The sequence below is a fragment of the Diorhabda carinulata genome, chromosome 8, assembly GCF_026250575.1.
Source record: "Diorhabda carinulata isolate Delta chromosome 8, icDioCari1.1, whole genome shotgun sequence".
NCBI classification, from domain to species: Eukaryota; Metazoa; Arthropoda; class Insecta; order Coleoptera; family Chrysomelidae; genus Diorhabda; species Diorhabda carinulata.
The window spans coordinates 14380357-14397265 of NC_079467.1; the positions used below are offsets into that span (position 1 = coordinate 14380357).

Genomic DNA, 16909 nt, shown 5'->3' on the forward strand with positions numbered 1-16909 from the left:
TCACAACCCATTTTTCATTTAAAATTTTTGTAAGTAGTTATTACATCTTGAATGCGTTAAAGAGGTATGTAAATAAATTTATTCACAAAGTGTATTTTCTTATTCCAAAATTATACTATTTCAGGATTTTCCAGTTTGATTCATAATTACGAGGAAATTAAATTTATCTGTAACCTCACTATACAATATAATAATGACAACGTCTGCCAGTTATTTTAATACCGCTAATAGCAACATCAAACATTCCTTTTGACGCTATGAAGATTCTACGACAGTTTTCAATTATAACTATTCATTGGTATAATAAATTGAGAACATAAATCTTGCTCCTTTCATTAACAAATATGTGCAAAAATAATTTTATCAACTACGTCACAATCTTATGGTTGAAGGTGTAAGATATTATGTTACCATGTCAAAAATTCTTACGTTTGATACTTATAGTTTATTGATAGAATTTATTTATAGTACCAAAATATTTACCAAATTGTTACAATTATATATGGTAGAAGAATATGTATTATTTGGAGAATGTTCAATAAAAGGAGGTTTAATAAAAATGGCTCCCGTTCATATATCTGAAACTGTCAATAGCAGGAAAAACAAATTATAACAAACCTGAAAATATTTTGCATCTTATGTTAGTTTGAATTCCTATCCCTAGACGGTGTAATTGAATTTCAAATTAAGTAATTTCACAAAAACAACATAATTAAGGGGCACAACAAAAAATTTTTGGGGCAATTTCACAAGTTACAAACGTGACTCTGATTTTTCAAAGGAAATGTGGGTTGATGACAAAATAATTATAGAGGTAGAACAAATTGCACCACTGACTAATCTACTCCACCCGAAGTTTAAAGCTCATTATTTTCTGGTTACATTTTTTATTTGGATATTGTGATTTTTTCGATGGTATGTTTAATTAAAATTTGTATTTGAAAAATATGATTTTATACTCCTTACCAGAGTATGCGTAACCTTAATTTCTTGGATCATATGAGCATCATTATTTTTTGCTGTTTTAGAGTCCCTACAACTAGAATAATCAACCGAGAAAAATCTTGTTACAATCGGGATCATCAAAACCACGAAAAATATAAATAAGTTGGTACTTTAGTTTATGGCTGTATAGATAATTATTTGTTCAATGAATTCAAATGCCATTTGGCGGCGTGCTAGAGATAATCATTATCGTTAAAGAAAAAATCCAAAAAATTAAAATTGTAGGTCTAAACAGGTTCTAGGATAGTTAAAAGCTATAAGATATACAATTATCCGATATTTATCACGAATAAAGAGAAAAATAGCATAAAACTAAATTTTTCGTTTGATATCTCAGCAAGTATATAAAATAATTGAAGAATATATAAAACTAATTGTAGAACGTAAAAACAGCAACTTAACGGAAAATCTTTTCTTCGTCAGTTTAAAATTAAGCTTTTTTAGCCCCCCATGTCATACTCAATTTTAGGTTCTCGGTTTCTCCGCATTTCTAAATGCATAAAATGACTGGACTATTCGTATTAGAGAATTGTTAATTCCTAGTAAAATATAATTTGTTTAAACCCCAATAATTGCGCATCTTTCATTGTTGATATTAGTTAGTTTTATGGAAATGTAAATAATACTGATTTTTGGAATTTCCAGAATATAATGTCGTCACTAATTAGAACATAAATCATATTATACATTTGGATAATGAATTTCTACTTAAACTAATAGATATAAAAATACACCTAGTATATTTTACGATGTGGGCGATTATGTCGTAAATACTACTAAAATTACAAAAATTATTTATATTCTGCAATACCTAACAAAAATAAGAATATTTTCTTAGTTGAAATTCCACAATCGCATTATCTCGAAACGCAGTTGCCGCGATTGCTGTAAGTATAACGGAACTATGTACTGCGTTTCTGCTACGGCCCGTATAGACATTGGGGTGAATATTCCAATCTACACATGGCTCGTAGTAACGGGTGCTTATTTTAGCACTAGTCACCTTTACATGTGGAGCGATCAGTGTAAGCAGTTTTTGACAATGTCTTCTGTCTCTTTAAATCAAAATGTTTTGAGACGAATTTCAAGAAATGGTAAAGAGGAGCTGAGTGGAAAGGAACTAATCATTCATCGTGAACTTTTTTGTAATTTCATGCCCCGGGGCATTTTCTTGCATTAATATAATGCACCCAGTTATGGTTCCGCCTTTTCAACAGCAGCAATATCTCAGACAGGTTTCGTATTAGTTGAACATTCACAATATTCTTGAGATTTGGTCCCCAGAAATAACCAGCTCTTTCCAAAATATGCAGAACACTGACGCGATAAATCTTTATTTCGAGAAAATGCTCGATAGGACGAATGTGTTAACCTTAATTTATACTATATTGAGAAACAGAATGGGTCGAAGGTGGACTCAAGTGATAATCGTGTCACTCAACTACCATTTTTGATTTTACAGACTTTGTCCTTTGCCCTTTGAATTTTCTGAAATAGAGTGGGTGAACGTTTTTAAATGGACAACGTATGCAAATTTATCTATTGCTTGCTATTTTGATTTGATTTCCTGTTCAAAAAGTCATGTCATTACTAATTTACGGACTACCATATAGTCCCCACGCTATAAAATGAATTATAACTGACAAATGTATGTCAAATAATATAATGAAGTTAGTCTCAAAAATTTCATAATATTGAGAACCGTCAAATTCAAAATTGTGATGAAGAACTACTATTCAACATTATAAAATCAGTTTGCTGCAATTAATTAAGATAATAATTTGGTAAATTGAGAATTAAATAATATTTTCAACTTAATTTTATCCAAGCTACACATTTTTTTGTATTTATGTTAACTATTCTAATTTTTTAAACCATGCACTGTCGCTTCATTGTCATTTAAATCGCTGTTGGTTAAGTTTTTGTTTGATGGTGTAATGTGACATTTTTTAGGTTGAAATCCATACAAAAACATGATCGGTAATCTTGTTGCTGTTATTTGTGTAACAAGAACCATTTGCCTTAGAGTTGGGAATTTTATCATAAAAATAACATCTAGACGAGTCTTCGGTAAATTATTATTAGAATTACCCAGTACTCTTTTTCCGAAGTATAGGGTGACAATCACCAGTATGCTCATTGAGCATAATAAGAAAATGAGACAATCCACTGGATATCAAAGTGATAGAAATACAACAACTGATTATACTACAGATGATGAATCTGAAACTATTTTAGGCATGGCTCAAGAATCACAACGATTAGAGGTGAGTAACATTAATATCGTAGGTTTACAAAGAGAATTAGCTAAGTCCAGAAATGTTGGTTTTGTCATGTTGATTTTCAATTTGAGTAACCCTTCTAAGGATTACACAATTTTAACTACTTTGAAAGAATAAACTCTCAAAAACTGGTGTTGGTGTTATTCGACTGTAAAATAGGTTTATAAATCAAGTGATTAAGTACCTACAAAATTTTACTCAAATAATTTTTTCGCAATAAAAAATTTGTTCTAACCAAAAATATCCATCGTTTTGAAATAATTTCAATTTACCAGGTACAATAATTTTGGAATTCTTTACGATCGAAGCGTTCATGCAGATACTGCTAACTCCTTATATCATGAATAGTATTTTTGTAGATCAACAAATTTTCAAAAAATTTTTTTCATTGGTAGGTGTCTGTCGTAGACTTGAGTTAAATAATCAAGAAAATTAGGTGGCCTTTAACAGAAATGAATCCAGATTCACTAGAATTATCGTCTTGTGATTTCTTAATTTAATTAAGGAATCATAATTTGATTTAAGGAAATACATAAGCTCGTTGATTTTGTTACTATAAAGACGTATATTATTTTTCATACCTTCTTCCCATCAAAGTACTTTTGAAATAGTTCAGATTATTTTCATATTTTCCGAAAACGGGAAACAAAAGCGAATTGATGTTATCCTCGAGCTGGGACATGAGGTAATGAAAAAAAATTTTATAATGAAGCGGTGAAAGTAACTATTTTATATCATATCAATTAAAATCCGATGGCTAGTACAAGAAAATTGAACAAAGAACTTGGCTTTTTTGCGCATTACCGTTCGTAGGATTTTAATATATCACAAATTTCATCATTAGTAGATACTTTTGGTACAATGGAAATGAATGGAGATAATTTGGATAGCCAACTGTACTTTTGTGAGATTCTGAAATTGACAAAATAAATAGTGATGCAAGGTTTTAATTCAATATTTTTGTTCGAATGCATGTTGTAACAGTACAGTAACTTGAGAAAATAACCAACTCCAACATCATCTTAAATTAAATGCGTAAATATATAAAAAATATAGAGTTAAACCACAACATTTTTGAGTATATATCGAATTATAGCAGACGCTATTGAAGATGCTGTCACCGAAAATGATCACAGATACTGGGACGATGATTACTTTATTTAACAAGACACGGAACATCAGAAAGCACGAATATTAAAGTAGACCTGTGAATAATATCCTAATGAATGATGGATTGGGAACAGAATAGGTTTCATTGAATGGACTGTACGATCCCCCAATTTAATGTACCAGGATTTCTTTTCAAGAGGTGCGTTTATAAAACTTTGTTTGAAAACGGAGGGAACGAATAATAAAACAAAATGCAGTCTAATAAAGCCTGAATTAATTAGAAACTTTCGATATAATTTCGAACAGCTACTATATAGTATATGTCAATAGACACAATTTTGAACATCTAGGTCAACAATAACAACAAATTTGAATCTTTCAGAAGTTAAGAACAATAGAAAATAATGATGAACCAAAATATAATGAAATTAATATAACAAAATGGTGTTGATTCGAGGAAGTATGACAACGGACAAAGGAAAAAAAAAATAAAATATGAAAAAAAGACGTGTGTAAATAAGTTAGTTAGAAGTGAGTTGAAAAATAAAAGTAGAAAGGTGAAGATAAAATGGAGGCAATCTCAAAAATGTATTAAAGAAGATTTTAGACAAGATTGAAAGTTAAGAATGTGAAAGATCTTCTAGAATCATCGAAATAATATTAGTATATTATTACACAATGGGAGGAAATAGTGAAGATAAAAGAGTTACCCAAAGAAGAATTAGAAAACGCAGAATATAATATAAAAATGGAAGAAGCTAGCTAGACACGTAAAATAATAGTATAGTCACAATAGAAAAAAAATTAACATTAGGTACCAATACAGAAGAAAGGACTAAGTTGAAAACATTACAAGACACTATGTGTCTGGAATTTTTTGCCATGGACAAAATAATGATAGAAGTTAAATAAAAAAAAAGACCGTCAAATTGATTGGCTATTAAATTCAGTAATTTGTTTTATGCTGAGATTGATAGAAGACAATGGAGCTAAACAAATTATAATAGTAAACGAAAAAAATGAAGATGATCATAACAGTTGATTGATTACAAATACAAAGTAAACGGCTAAGCATATGAATATGTGATAACTGTCTCTAATATACGGAAGAAAACGACGAAATAGACGCAACTGAAATAAAATATCTGAGAAAAATTTTAGAATCAGAAATAACAGTATAACTTTTCAAGCATCAATAATCGATCAAATAAAAAAGTAATAAAAACTGGAATGCAAACATAAGGGAAGACAGGGAAAAACAAAGATGAAAACCATGGAGACGAGGTATAGGAAATAGGAAGAAATAAATGCAAGACTCTGGAGGAAATGAAAGTAACAGCCAGAGACAGAAAAGCAAGAAAAAATGGATGGAAAAGGACACGAATTCCCAAATTGACACCTGAAAAGCAAAAGGAAAGACAAGAAGTTTTGTTGTTATTATTTGTTATAGATTAAATGTGATATTTTTTTCTTCAATCCAGATTATACTCAAATGGTACTCTCTGGAATATATACAATCCTATGCTCAAAAAACACATATAATTAATACACAACAGATTCATATTTAATTTTAAATCACTCAAAAAAAATTTTTTATCGTTACAAAAGATATATTTGTATATATAAAGTACTTGAGAGTTAAAAAATTGTGCTTGAATAGTTATTTGTTAGTAGAATTTGATAAAAGTTAAGTAGTTATGTGCATATGTCGTATTACTTTAGTTGAAGCCAGATACATTTATTTAACAAGATTTACTGAATTAAATAGACGTTAGATTTCCCACCAAATATGGGTGAAAACAGTTCTCAGCTTAGTAAAGAGCTACATTGTGGGTACGTGAATTAAGTTGGATATCGATGCCTTGACTTTAAGATTCAACGGAATATTTCCATTTATCATTGAAACATTTTGTTTAATATGAAATTGTTATATATGTTTATACATTTAGATTTCTAAATGTTATTGATTTTCGGTCTCTTCTGTTTCAAAATTAGTTTTTTGATAAAGACTTCAAGAAAAGTCAAAACGTCAAATTTTATCTATCTTCCAAAACTTATTTTCAAACAGAAGGAACCTAAAAGCAAGAGCATTTAGATGTATTAATGTATCAAAAGGTCTAAGAAATCAGAAAATAATTAAATTTATGTGTATACATATATATTTTTAGTGATTAACAGAAGATGGGAATGTTTCCAAGCGGTTTAGGTTGATTGATAGATTGGAATGAATTTATTAAATACTTACCTTTGTATAAATTTTGATAATTTGATTGATAAATTCATATAAGCAATTAATCACACTCAATGATTTCATTTATATTACAGGAAATAAGAAACCTGATATTATCTCCACCATTGAGAAGAATAACAGCTCAGGATTTGAATTCTATAAAATTAAGAAAATGTGAGGATTTGCCGGAAGGGAAGAATAACTATTCTTCTGAAATTTCTGATCTACAAGCGATCCTGAGGAGGAGATTCGCCGTAATACATTCACCGTATGGCAGTGAAACAGAAACTGATTTTGACGATGACGCGGATTATTTTAATTGTTCTCTAGTTGTAGAAAAATTTGTTAATTAGGAAAAATAATCACTCGATCTTAAGTTATCGTATCTTTAGGAGCCTACAGATACCATTTCCATAGTTCTTTCTCCTTTTAGATCGTTTTTTCACTTCTTCCACGTTATCATTTGACAATTTTCTTCTGACTGAACTTCACTAGTACTTACAAATTTTAGGATCTATATTTCACTACAATTATTTTTTAGGATATTTTGTGTTATTAGATAATACATTCATTTGTGAAATTTCAGTTTTCATACTTTTTCATCTGTGTTTATATTTTATCGAAGTTCCTCTCTAATTTTTTAATATAAATTTACGAAATCTCTGTTTGACATTTTCGTGAATATATCTAAATTACCAGCAATTACTAGTTTTTTATCTTTTTGATCTAAAAGCAAGCAAATAACATTTTTATTAATGTGAATGTGAAGTGGATAATATGTTATTAACTGAAATCAAATTTTAATCGTCGATGTACATATAAATATAAATCTTAAATAGACATTGATGTTTTTGTTCATAATAGACTAATGGAAAATCAATTATTGGAAGACCATTTTATAAATATACGGACATGATGGAATTCAACTGTCCAAATTTTTTTGGTTGAAAAGGATGGTGCTGAGCCACCGTCATCGAACTGGGTAAATAAATGAACGGGATTCGTCAATGCGCGAAGGCAAGCAAAAGTGTATCCAAAATTATAAGAGAGGAACAAATGATTGTAGGATCCCTGTCTTTCTCTTGGGCGTGAAGCATTGTGAATACAAAAATTAGTGAAGTAAATGTTTAAAACATTTTCATCATGTTACTAGCACATATGCTGCTGTTATAAACTTGGGATTGATGTTATTTGAAGCCAAAATACAGTTGCGATATTTGAGTGTGTGGAAATCTTAGAACATTGAAGTTGGCTTTCTAACTTACAATGGTGTTGAATTGTGTTGCATATAATTGCAATAATATGCATGACACAAATAAGGCTCTTTCTTTTCATACGTAAGTCTGTTTTTGATATTTTTTGCCAAAAATATTTCTAACCTCAAAAATATTTTTGTAGTTCCCCTTTCAAAGGTCCAGAAATTTTAGAGCTCTGGATAAGAGCCATAAGTAGGGAAGATTGGAATCCGTCGAGAGCAAGTAGATTATGTGGTATAATAATATGATATCACTTTAATAAGTACAACAAATCTCTAATCAAGTGATTCATTTCATAATAATAATTGATATTAACTGTTTTAGGTTTGTTCCGATACATTGTATGTGAAAAAAATTCTACGTTCCAGCAATATAAGGTATCGTGTATAATAGATTTAAGATGGAGATAGAGTATTTAGTCAGTAGTGGAGATCGAAGTGAATATTCCAGTGAAACTAGATAAAAACAAACATGATGATTTCCTCTTTTTCCCATCTGTATTAAACGTGGGACTCCAGCAGCAAATATTGGGAACGTGTTTGGAATAGATTAAGTCAAGCTATGCGTGATCAGAGCAGTGCTTGAACAAACCTAATAGTTCTCTAACAATTATTCAATTCTAATTGTGGAGAAACTCTTGAGATAGCGACATTCTTTATTATATCAAAAATCGGGTTGTTACTTATTACTGTGACAGTAGACAGTATTTTAGATTCTTTGGAACAAGTAATAAAATCACTAATATCAATAACAACAGTATTGCTTTCAAATTGCAGCTCTCGAGGAGTTTTCATGAATTCTAAAGCACGTGTTATTGTCAGTTTCTCTCATTGAGTGAACAGTAATAAACTTGCTAATATAGAGTTTCGCTAATTTTTGGTTTTTAAAATGACCGATCCTTGGAATTAAATCGATAAATATGAGGGAGCAGTTATAATGTTCGGTTAAGCTGGTCATTTCTTATTTTTTTTAAACTGAAAGTAATGTAAGAAACTTTCTGGTAGAAAGCTTATTCTGAGAAAGAGAAATGCTTTATTGTCAAAAAATTGTCACAATTTGTTGACAAAAGCTTGTATAAACCAAAAAACGAACATAAAACTAAATAAAGATTCCTGAAGTCAAAAAATTGATTCAGTTTTAGAGCTACGTATACATTCCATTCGAATAGCCACGTTAATCGTGCATATGATCAGAACAGATGAGAAAACTGATTCAATTACGAATCATCGAGAAAATTTCAATTGAGAAGTAATTTTCCAAAAAGATAAATGTTCTTATTATGCTTTCAGGGTACGTAATTATGTAAACGTCTTGTTTCCCAGACGATGGATTGGACTATAGAGAAATCACCGCATTTTATCCCATCACATTTTTTCCTGTGTCTTTACTTCAAATCGAATGTGTATCAATTGAAACTACAACCAATTGATGATTTGCGATTAGTAATAGAAACAATATCACTACAGCAATGTTACACAATATTGGGAGAACAACTCAAAAAATATTATGCCGTAGGAATAGAATGGTTGTTATAATACCATAATTTTTCTAAAATTGCTCATACTCTGTTCACCCTTTTTCGAATTCTATCATCTATCAATATTTGATTCACGCTCTGTTCAAGTAAAATGAACTCCCGAAGAGCTACCTCAGGGACTACATTAAGGACGGTTTAAGAAGGGGAAAAGCAACTTTTGTGCAGTTTCCAGGCTGATTGTTAAAATTTCACTGTTTCGAGATGTCCATTCAAGCATCTTTTGGTCCTAGATCATGTTGTAATAGCCACTGTTGTCTCTGATGCTTTGTTTCGAGGATCACTATCTGTCCGAATAGTCTTCTGCGATTTTTTTAAAATAAACTTTTCAATATTTTATAGTATTTTATATTTTTAATGTGAAAGCTGTAGCTATAATACTATAATTTTTATTCATTTGATTCAATCTCTTTATCAGAACTTCCAATTATACAATAATTATTGTATTATAATCTTAGAATTCTATTTATTCTTTCATATGAAGTGTGACATGACCACTCTGCTTTTAAAAAATTTTATGGTATAGTTGTTGCCGTAGAGGGTTGATCAGAATACAAAAAATACCATCAAATACTAAGATAGGTTGAAAAGTTGACACCTTATAGAATTTTTTTACACTAGAATAAACAAGTTATCAGAAGGGAAAATTAAAACTGAATTCTATAACTAAATAAACAAACATCTTTTTTTCTACTTTTCAATTGACGTAGAGGTGCGCTGGAGGCTCTAAAAGGTAGTTATAGATCTCGAAATAATTGAACGGAATTAATAACATTGTAAACACATTGTATAGTGAAGTTGTTAGTTAATCAAATTATACCGACAAAGTACTTTTTTCTTACTAATATTCCTACAAAATTGATCATTTTTCTAAAGATATAATTTAGACTCAAGTGGTATCCTAAGAACAATGGTTCATTCTATTGAAAGATATCCTTAAAAAATATTCGCAACAAAAATAATTGCAGTTTCGCTAGTATCAAACACTTTGTAAGGATTGGATAGAATGTAATTTGACAACAAATTTAATAAAAGTGATAATAGAGGGTTATTAGAAATGATCTTATTAAAAAATTATTTTAATAAAGAATAAATCTGAAATTATCAACATGCTAACCACAAAAAGAGAATGTATTGAAATTGATTATTGTAAATGATCAAAAAATATTTACGCGATAGCCAAACTCGTACCATGCGCCAGAAAGCATATTTGATATGACTCATTCACAGTTGTTAGCACAGTAATTTTTTACAGGATCCCATATGATATAGTAAGATTAGATCAAGAGATTTCGATGACCAGGAATGTAGGCACCTCAGCTTTCATTCCTCATTTCCCTTAAGACCTATATAGCGTTGTTAGTAAGAATTCATCCAAAAAGTCTAGTGTAGCGAGATTCAGAGGCATAGGTTCCAGCTAAGCGGCTATCAAACAACTCAAAAACAGAAAAAGCCCAGTCAAGATGGCATAACTAACGAACTACTCAAATATAAGCAACTAACAACTCTCATTAACAATATCGTGTCACATCAAAAAATCCCAGACGATTGAGGAACGAGTACTACGATTCATGTTAAAAAATGGAGATAAAAAAAATACCATTTAATTGTAGAGGAATCAATTTGCTGGGTAGCATTCTGAAACTTACAGCAAAAGTCGTCACAAACAAAATAAACAGTCTTATCACGTTAACAGATGAGCAACAGTGATTTATATCAGGAAGGTCGTGTGCAGATGCGATCTTCGTCATCAGACAGATCACGGAAAAATCGATTTAGAACAGACCAGCATTTATGTGCTTTATAGATCTACAAAAAGCCTTCGATCGAGTACAACTAAAAGACGTAATACATCTACTATATGATAAACAAATCCCTTATGACTTGATAAAAACCATTAAAATATATACAGGGACAACAAGATCAAAGCCAAAGTGAACGGAGACTCCTTAAGCCCCTTGCTTTTCAATATCATTACGGACAAAAAAATAAAGAAAGTAAGAAAGCTAGAGGACTACTAGATGGAGGAACGAAATACTACAATATTATATTACGCAAAAAATGAGGATGATCTTCAAAGGCTTTTACATGTGTTAAACTGCACAGATAAATATTTCAATATGATAATATTTGCGTCCAAAACAAAGTGTATTACCACATCCAAAAAGATGTAAACTAGTCGTAGATAACCAGATAATTCACCAAGTGATGAAATTCAAATATCTAGGAAAACATATCGAAATAGTAGCCAAATCGAGAATGTAAAAGGCCACGGTAAGACCCATAATGACCTACACCGAAGAGACACGGCCAGAAACGGCGAAAACCAAAAGAATGATGGACACAGCAGAGATGAAAGTGCTACGCAGGATAGTCGGAAAAATAGATGACGTCAACGAATGGGTTCTATCAAGAAAAAAAGAATGGAATGAGCACATAAGTCGTATGAATAAAAACAGACTGGTCAAGATAGCACGCGATAAATCCCCATTGGGTCGAAGAAGTACCGGCCGACCCAGAAAAAAGTGGAGCCACAACCTTGAAGCAGGATAGGAGGCAAGGATGTCTAAGATAAAACAGGCGACTACGCCTAATACACGGAAGATGAAGAAGACGATAAAAAAGGAGGAGAAGAAGGTTCATCCTGTTGGTGCATGTCGTGTGAAACTCTATAACTTGAGAGAATGGCGATTCCAACATATCCAACTTTTGATCGAGATTAGACACAAATCACGTTCATTGACGGCGAGTAACTTTCATGTGATAATGTAAAAGTCAATTTAAAAAATTCCATATACAAGAATTGTGTCCATTCACTTTTCCACTAAGGTAGAAAGTTGTTCCGTTGCTAAAGTAATTACGCTGTGAAAACACATCATATCTGATCAATAATATCAATATTAAGAACACAATTCGAGACGCTTCTCTCATTTATTAGAGTTGAGAGCCTGCGTAAGTTGTAATTGGTAGGGCCTTTCGACACCCCAGAAACTAAACGACAATCAATGGAATGGAAGCCCCTTGTATATGTTTATGTTTATGTTTTTTTATACAACCAAAGGAAGCGAACTTCCTAGATATACTTCATACGTTATGGTTGTTGTTAACGGATATTCGTTCAATTAGATGAGGAAGCTATTAAAATGCTCTATTTTTAAATTATTTCCTGCTATTTTTGTATATATAGGATATTTTACAAAAAAAGAGCAGAATTGTACACTTTTCCTTAATAAACAAATTTTAATCAGAAAAGAATATTCACAAGGTTGTATCAAGACGATATTATCCTATCATGTTACCCATTTGGGCACACTCCACAACGATTTTACTTAGAGGTATTAGGATCGCCTTACTTTGAAAATACTTAAATAGATAACAAATCCGAATACTATGACAGCCATGGAAGATGTCTATATGATAATGTGAGAAAAGTTGGTCGAGCTAGTTAATGAAAGATACCAATCCGTTTTCTTGTCAACGCAACATTAATACACACTATCTTGTGTTATAAATAATTACTAAAATACTTGTACGCCTTTTCATCATCAAAAAAGTCTTCAGTGTGGTCTCAAACGTTTTGACAAAATGAAGAATTCGTTTAGATTTGAAGCTCCAACTTACCAATATTGAACCAGATTTAGGCTTGATCGAGATCGAGAGAGAGGAAGATCATCCCACTGATTATACTATAATTATACTTTTGACAACATTTTGTCTATTTATTTGTTAAATTTGCTCGCTAAACCTATCGCGAAGTATTGTTAAGTATTTTGAAATAAATGAAGAAAAACTTGCAGATAAGCTATAACAGTTAGGATAGAGTATCCATTTTTTGGCAGCTCTGTATAGAATGCTCCAGTAAAATTAGCTTGAATATGACTCCAGAATGAATCAAATCACTTATTCTTGTGTATCACTTACCTTAATACAAATGAGCATACAGGGAAAAGTAGCATACTGAGTGTTTCTTCATCGAACAGCATTTTAATGTTTATTAAATGATAGGGAAGAAGTTGCAATTTCTTCAATCTTCTGAAACTCACTACAAAGTATCTATAGCCTAATCGGAGATCAAAACTGTGGAAATCATTTGTTAATTCTCATTAAATTTTGTGAAAATATAAATGATGTTCGTTCGTGTTTATTCTAACCTCTATATTATTTTTTGTTACATCCTGTAAACAATTCATAATTCATATTGTTATCAATACTAGAAATAGTTACATAACGTTGAATCAAATTTGAATATTTGAGATGGTAGGTTTCTGCATAACTACGAATACATTGTGTTTGATCAAAAGCTATGAAGCCGTGACTATTTCATTGTGCGTATGAATTTCCAATTATATAATCCATAAAAAACTCCTTACAATAATTTATAAATTTACCTGTTGGTTGAATGTAGCGCATGACTAACCATGACATTGGCAAAGAAAACAGAAAAGATTGTACGACTTGTTAAATTAAGTTTTCATGATTCTAAACGAATGTGATTTCTTAATTATGTAATAACATACAAGAAATCGATGCTGCTATTATAGTCGTTTTTTACATTGAATTTTTTCTCTGAATATTAAGTGTGGATAAATATTTTTCATTGTGTTGATTATATTGATAATAATAATTATGAAGTTTCGAAGAAATCTATAATTGACATTTATGTTGGTAGAGTTCGTCCATGAAGAGCAACATAATAGGAACAACAATTAACACTTCTATTGATGATATTCAAAATAATATTTTTCACATCACCAATACGCTGTTTCTAAATGGTTTTATCGTTTTATTCCGTCAACATTTGCTCAAATCGGCCAAATTGCTTAACACTATTTTTAAATTTTTAATTGGAATTTCCTAAATTCAAGTTATTCGCCTTTAAACTTTACGACTTTTCCTCATATATATGTATGATACATTTTTCAATATTCATTTATTTTTTATTGTTTATTTTCTGAGAAAACATTGTAATCTTACCTACCAAGACCGATTATTAGACCGATAGTACGATTTTTTGAATAGTTAGTTTGATAGGTGTTTTCCAGAAAATGGTTTATGCAACTTTGAATTCTTTACAGTTCTGGTTCTATCCGGTTAGTATTGTTCATCTATATTTTTAAAGTTAGAGCAATATTTTCTGTTATAATTGATAATAATATAATCGAACATATAAGAAAGTGCGCAGAGGCAGAGGCAGAGTGTTGGGATATGAATGGGAACTGTTTACTGCCAAGTTATATGTATTTTTTGCAATTCTGTATGCACGCGACGCATATGAGGCTATAGACGGGGAGCTGGCTACAAAAAACAGGGTCGATAAGGTGCGCGCCATTTCAGCTTGTAAACTGGCGGCTCCCACTTAATACATCACCAAACGCCACTTCTTAAGGTCAGCACAGGTCGGATATGAAAATGCCACCTCATAACGGGCGCGCGTGCAACCTTTAGTAACGTGGGGTTCAAACCTCAACTAAGAGCGGTGTGATAGCGCAAGAAGTTTTGCGGGCCGGAAAACCCCCGAAAAAAATTGAAGAAAATCGGCGTATATTTGAAATGAAAATTTTTCGTATTCGGCTTAATGGAAAATTATTTTTGATGTCTCCATTCAAAATACCTGTTTGAGCTACCCGAAATTAAAAAAAAATCATCCACCTACTCGAGCCGCCGCCAACAACGCAAAAACGGGCTTCTATTTTTTTTTTAATTCATTTACTGCGCCAATTATCAAGTGATTTTGATCAAATTTTTTTTAAAACTTCTGGGAATGGTTATACTTCTTGATAAAGTTGCTCAGTATTGAGTAACGGCTCGTGATGCCCCAAGAAACTTTGAGGAACGTTGAGGCAAGATGATAATCTCGGCGCTCGCCTCTATCATTGCAAAAATGCGTTAAAGTATATACTTATCTAACGCGCGCATTTCATTTTTAATTTATTATGATACTTTTTAGATGCAATATTATAATAAAAGGAATAGAATTGAGCTGTATGATCCGACACTTTCGATCACTTCTTACGAGGGTTTTCCGGCCTGCAAAACTTCTTGCACTATTACACCGCTCTTATTTGAGGCTTAAACCGCACGTTACTAAAGGTTTCACGCGCGCCCGTTATGAGGTTTTTCAGCCAATTTTTTCGTTCGGGAAAACCGGCTGGCATTTTCATATCCGACCTGTGATGACCTTAAGAAGTGGCGTTCGGTGATGTATTAAGTGGGAGCCGCCAGTTTACAAGCTGAAATGGCGCGCACCTTATCGACCCTGTTTTTTGTAGCCAGCTCTGGGACTATAAGATTATAGATACTCGTATAGCCTTTACGTATTTGACAGAAATCAATGAAACCAACGGTTAAAAACCGATAAATTCGCAATGATTTCCGAAGCGGTACAAGTTTATTGGCAACAGTCAAAATTTTTATAAATCATACATTACTATTAACGAACGATTGTTTGCAACGAAAGCAAGGTGTAGATGCCATCCATGCCCAATAAACTGGACAAATTTAGTATGAAATTTTGGTTAGTATCCAATGTACGTAGCAAATAATAAACGGCTTTCCATATTTGGGAAAAGATGAAAGTAGAGAACTTTTCGTATCTAGAAGTAGTAATAGAAGACAAGAGAGTAGAAGAATTAGAACTGAAAGGAACACAAAAATTCAGAGGTATTAGATCACTGATGAAGTCAAGATACGTGTCAATAAAAACAGAAATAAGAATATATAAAACCGTAGTAAGACCCACCGCAACATATGCATAGATATTAATAAAGGCAGATAAACCCACATTGGAAAGATAAGAGAGGAAGATACTAAGAGGAATCTACGGAGGAGTGCACACAGAAGAGGGCTGAAGAAGAAGAACTAATAAAGAATTGGAGGAACTTTATGCAGAAGCTACAATAAGCAAGAAGACCAATAGAGAAAAAGAGAAAGGAGTGACCAAGGAAGAGATGGTATGACTGTGCAATGAAAAACCTAAAAAATAATAATGTTCAGAATTGAAGAAAAAAAGCTGTAAACAGGAAGAAATGGAGAAATATTGCGTGGAAAATGCAAAAGTAAATCCACTCCAGTTATATCGTATCATTGAATGTTTGGTAAGACAAACATTATCAGGAAGATCTTTGCCCGCTATATTAGTCCACGCTATGCCACTGTGTACATTCCACGGCTGTTTGTTTTGAACTCCCACCTATTTTTCTTCTAATGTCCACTTTATTCTTTCTTTTTAAAGTTTTAGAAATTCCTGATTTGAATATTTTCTTCTGTATATAGTTTTATATTGCAAAGAAATATCTAGGTCTTATTGTCTGTCGAAAGTGTTAATGATTCGTACTCGTATTAGATGGAAGACACATAATTTAGCAAAACTTTTAATTTTTGATATTCTCAAGCTTCGCTTCTAAAGTGCATGCACATTTTCCCATCACTTTAAAAATCACCTGATTTTTAAATGCTATCACGTAGTGGAATATTAAAACTGATACTGGTTTGG

General features: G+C 31.5%; 2 protein-coding genes across 3 annotated transcripts in view; one reads left to right on the forward strand and one right to left on the reverse strand.

The window, feature by feature from the left end:
• Nucleotides 1-16909, reverse strand: part of LOC130897396 (uncharacterized) — a 650875-nt gene that overhangs the window by 433883 nt on the left and 200083 nt on the right. The gene's annotated exons all lie outside the window — the stretch shown is intronic.
• LOC130897397 (uncharacterized) lies at nucleotides 2622-7329 on the forward strand. Its single transcript, XM_057806231.1, has 3 exons — nucleotides 2622-2789; nucleotides 2959-3272; nucleotides 6723-7329. Exons 2-3 carry the CDS (start codon nucleotides 2979-2981, stop codon nucleotides 6978-6980), a joined length of 552 nt encoding a protein of 183 aa, XP_057662214.1. The 5' UTR covers nucleotides 2622-2789; nucleotides 2959-2978; the 3' UTR covers nucleotides 6981-7329.

Bases quoted from the DNA above. Each gene is read 5' to 3' on its own strand.
- LOC130897397 (XM_057806231.1), top strand. From the start codon at position 2,979: ATGATCGGTAATCTTGTTGCTGTTATTTGTGTAACAAGAACCATTTGC. The intron at 3,273-6,722 runs GTGAGTAACATT...TTTATATTACAG, and splicing joins AAGAATCACAACGATTAGAG to GAAATAAGAAACCTGATATT.